The 4,055-nt window shown below is 38.4% G+C and overlaps 1 protein-coding gene across 1 annotated transcript; it reads left to right on the top strand.

Annotated features, from left to right (window-relative positions):
* The first annotated feature begins 352 nt into the window (after window positions 1–352).
* On the top strand, window positions 353–2,620 carry LOC120354665. Its single transcript, XM_039442053.1, has 3 exons — window positions 353–1,008; window positions 2,086–2,317; window positions 2,378–2,620. Exons 1-3 carry the CDS (start codon window positions 353–355, stop codon window positions 2,618–2,620), a joined length of 1,131 nt encoding a protein of 376 aa, XP_039297987.1.
* Window positions 2,621–4,055: the final 1,435 nt, after the last annotated feature.

Below are 4,055 nucleotides of genomic sequence, written 5' to 3'. Positions count from 1 at the left end.
GCAGCAGCTAGTGGAGATGCTTAAGAAGTATAAGGCGGGTGTAATGGCGTTGCAAGAGATCAGGTGGACTGGCAATGGAATGTTCCATAAGGGAGATAGTGATGTCTACTAAAGCGGCCATGAGACTCAACACATATTTAGTACAGGCTTCATAGTTAGTGGAAAATGTAGAGAGCTTGTTATTGGCTTCAAAGCAATTAATCACAGAATATGTGTTATCCGCATTAAGGGGAAATTTTTCAACATCAGCATTATAAATGTGCACGCACCGACAGAAGAAAGAGCAGCTGATGAAGGAGACGACTTTTACGAGGAGTTAGAATATGTATATGATAACTGCCCTGGCCATGATATGAAGATCATAGTTGGCGATTTCAATGCAAAGATTGGCAAAGATGAATGTTACAAGCAATATACTGGAAAGCACAGTCTGCATGCTGAATCTAGTGATAATGGAGTGAGACTAATCAATTTTGCTGCGTCGAAAAACTTGGTTGTAGGAAGCACAATGTTCCAGCGGAAGGACATTCACAAAGCTACATGGCACTCACCTGACGGGAGCACAAACAATCAAATTGACCATCTCTTGATAGATTCAAGACACTACTCCAATCTCATGGGTGTCAGGACTTATAGAGGAGCTAATGTGGACTCAGACCATTATCTGGTAGGGGCAGTTGTAAGAGCCAGAATAGCTAAAACAAGGGAAATACATCCAAGTAATTCTAAGAGGTTTGAGCTGAAAGCACTTGAAAATCCACAAAAGGTTGAAGAATTCCAGACAATTATAACCAATAAGCTTCTTGAAGGAAATGAACAAGCATTGTCAGAAAGGTGGAACAAGTGTTCAGAAGCTATCACGGATGCAGCTCAGAGGGTGCTGGGTGATCAAAGAAAGGAGGTGAAAAAGATTTGGTTTGATGAGGCGTGTAGAGAGGCCACAAGAAAGAAGAATGAAGCATACAAGGCATTGCAACAGAGGACCAGAACTAGACAAGGAATGGAAAGGTACAGGGAATTGAGAAGAGTTGAGGAAAGGCTGCATAGAAGAAAAAAAAGAGTATTGAAATCCAGGGACTTGAGCAGATGGAACAATGTCATAAAATGAATGATATGAGGAAATTATACAGCCTTGTAAACAGTCAGCGCAAAGGTTTTGCTCCAAGAGTAATGATCTGCAAAGGGAAGGATGGAGAAATTATTGCTGACAGATCACAAGCACTGGATGGATGGAGAGAATATTTCCAGGAGATGCTCAACAAGAATGCTGAGATGAATGCAGAGGATATAGTACATTTTATGCAAAGAGAAGAGGTAGGAGAAGAGCCACCCACACTTGAGGATATTGACAACTCCATTAAGAGACTCAAAAATAATAAAGCTTCAGGCCCAGATGGACTTGCGGCAGAATTATTCAAGCATGGTGGAGGCACTCTATAAAAATGAATTGCATAGGCTGGTATGTGAGGTATGGAATGATGAAGAAATGCCAGAGGAGTGGACCAGAGGTGTTATAGTGCCAAATCATAATAAAGGAGACAGACTCAACTGTGAGAGCTTTAGGGGTATTACACTGTTGAATATAGGATATAAGATTTTCTCAAATATTTTATATGAATAACTAAGGCCATACACAGACAAGACAGTGGGCGGGTACCAAGCAGGATTCTGGGAGGGTTGCTCCACTATAGACCAAATATACCTACTCCGTCAAATCCTGGAAAAAACATTGGAATTTGATATAACAACTCATCACTTATTCATAGATTTCAAAGCAGCCTATGATTGTATCATTTGAAGCAAATTGTTTGAGGCTATGATGGAGATGAATATTCCAAGTAAGCTTGCGAGACTAGTCCAGATGACCATGAAGAAGGTTGTTTCCTGCGTCAGAATACAGAACAACTCTTCAGAGAATTTTGAAGTGCACAATTGAGTAGGACAGGGAGATGCCCTATTATGCCTGCTTTTCAATTTGGCCCTAGAAAAAGTGATCAGAGACTCCCAAATTAGCACTAGAGGTACTATCTACAACCGACTCACCCAGATTCTAGCTTATGCAGACGATGTAGACATTGTTAGCAGGTCTACAGCATCTATGAAGGACGCTTATGGAAGGCTTGAGGAGGCTGCAAAAAGAATAGGTCTTCTCATTAATGAGAAGAAATCCAAAGTGATGGTGGCTGGTGGCTCGGGGGCATTAGGCACGCATGAACGGGAAGCACTCATTGAAATTAATGGAAAGCATTTTGAGATTGTGGAAGAGTTTATATATCTAGGATCTTCTATAAATGCCAAAAATGATACAAGCAGAGAGGTGAGGAGAAGAGTATAGCTAGCAAATAGATGCTATTTTGCCATGTCCAATATTTTGAAGAGCCAAACTCTGAGTAGAAAGACCAAGCTGATGCTCTACCAGACTATCATTTTGCCTGTTCTGTTATACGGTAGTGAGACATGGGCGCAAACACTAGCAGATGAAAAAATGCTTGGCGTGTTTGAGAGGAAAATCCTGAGGAGGATCTTTGGGGGTGTACAGGAATCGGGAGCCTGGCGCCGGCGACACAATGAAGAGTTGTACAGGTTGTACCAGCACGCAGATGTGGTAACCTTGATGTGAGTATGCAGGCTAAGATGGGCAGGGCACCTGATGAGAGCTGACACCGAAAAACCGAAGGGAAGAAGAACTTGAACTGTTTTCAAGGAGGAAACAAGAACCAGAAGAAGAAGGATTATGAGAAAATGAAAAGAAACGGAAAAAGAAAGAAGTAAGAAAAGTGTACTTCTCTGAACAAAAATTGTGAGGATTATGTAATAGGATACAACATAATAAGTTTAGATAAACAGTCTCAATTTGTAATCTTCCAAATGTACTAACAATAAGGAAGATTGAATCGATAATCAAGCTGTCTTATTCAGTAATTAATGGAGTAAATGAGAGTGTAATATAATAGCCCGCTGACTTGCCTTCACGGTCGACGAATCATGTGCCTTGGCGCAAAAGTCTGGCCAATTGTGAAGAGTGCCAGAAATGCTAGTCGAATTGGGGAATATGAATCGATCTATCGGCGCGCCAGTTTTTGAGCTGTAGAATGATCGTGAAATTACCAACGATTTTTTTCCAAGAAAATCTCACTACACTATCGATAAAATGAAATATTGAATGATTTAGCTAAAAACATACAAACATATATATTAATTTATATAATTTCTCTTCTGAACATTCAGGTAGCTAGTGAGGTCCACGTTATAATGACAGTATTTGATCAACTTTGGTTTTGCTATCCTTTTCTATCATTCGACAAAGCCGAGTACTATCCTTTTCTAGGTCCACAACGATGCCAACTATGTTTTTGACAGTGTAGGAATATAATTAATTGATGCAGAGAATTAGCATCGCTATTCTCCTATCTTTATATACTGCCATTATAACGTGGACCTTACTATATCAAAATCTTTTCAGATACCACAATCTTTCCTAGACACCGATTGGGTTTTGATGTTTTTAGACAATTATTTCCATTTTTGTCAACTTTATTATATTCCAGTATTTTCAAGCTTGTTAAGAATTTCTGGAACAATTCTCTACTCTATAAAATAAATTTGATCTTGTCGGTGATATTTTTTCATAAGACACGTAATTATAATTCAATATCGGCAATAATTATAACTGCAGAATATTTTTTCAATGCGAGAGGTTTTAATAAAAGCAGCGAAACAGACAATCTCTCTCTCTCTCTCTCTCTCTCTCTCTCTTACACCCTCTCACTCACTCACTCCCTCTCTCTCAGATTGTATATCTTTGTACAATTAGATATTTAGTGGGAGCTCCACTTTGTTCAAGTCTGAATATGTAGTAGAATACATACATATAAATATAAACTTTCTTGTCTCAATTTCATTTTTATTTTATTTTATTTATTTTTTCATTTAAAATACTTTAATCAATTATCAGTGACTCTTCATAGTCACGTAACATCTATATCTCTAAAATAACTCAATTATCAAATAAACTATTATTTTCTCAAATTGCTCAATTAGAAAACTATTCATAG

Source organism: Nilaparvata lugens, chromosome X (assembly GCF_014356525.2).
Source record: "Nilaparvata lugens isolate BPH chromosome X, ASM1435652v1, whole genome shotgun sequence".
NCBI lineage: Eukaryota > Metazoa > Arthropoda > Insecta > Hemiptera > Delphacidae > Nilaparvata > Nilaparvata lugens.
Note: the sequence above shows the minus strand (reverse complement) of the source record. Positions and strands in the feature narration are given on the sequence as shown.

Coding starts and splice junctions, on each gene's coding strand:
- LOC120354665 (XM_039442053.1), top strand. CDS start 353: ATGAAGATCATAGTTGGCGATTTCAATGCAAAGATTGGCAAAGATGAA. Junction 1,009..2,085: donor ACTAGACAAGGAATGGAAAG/GTACAGGGAATT, acceptor CATTGTTAGCAG/GTCTACAGCATCTATGAAGG. Junction 2,318..2,377: donor AAAATGATACAAGCAGAGAG/GTGAGGAGAAGA, acceptor AATATTTTGAAG/AGCCAAACTCTGAGTAGAAA.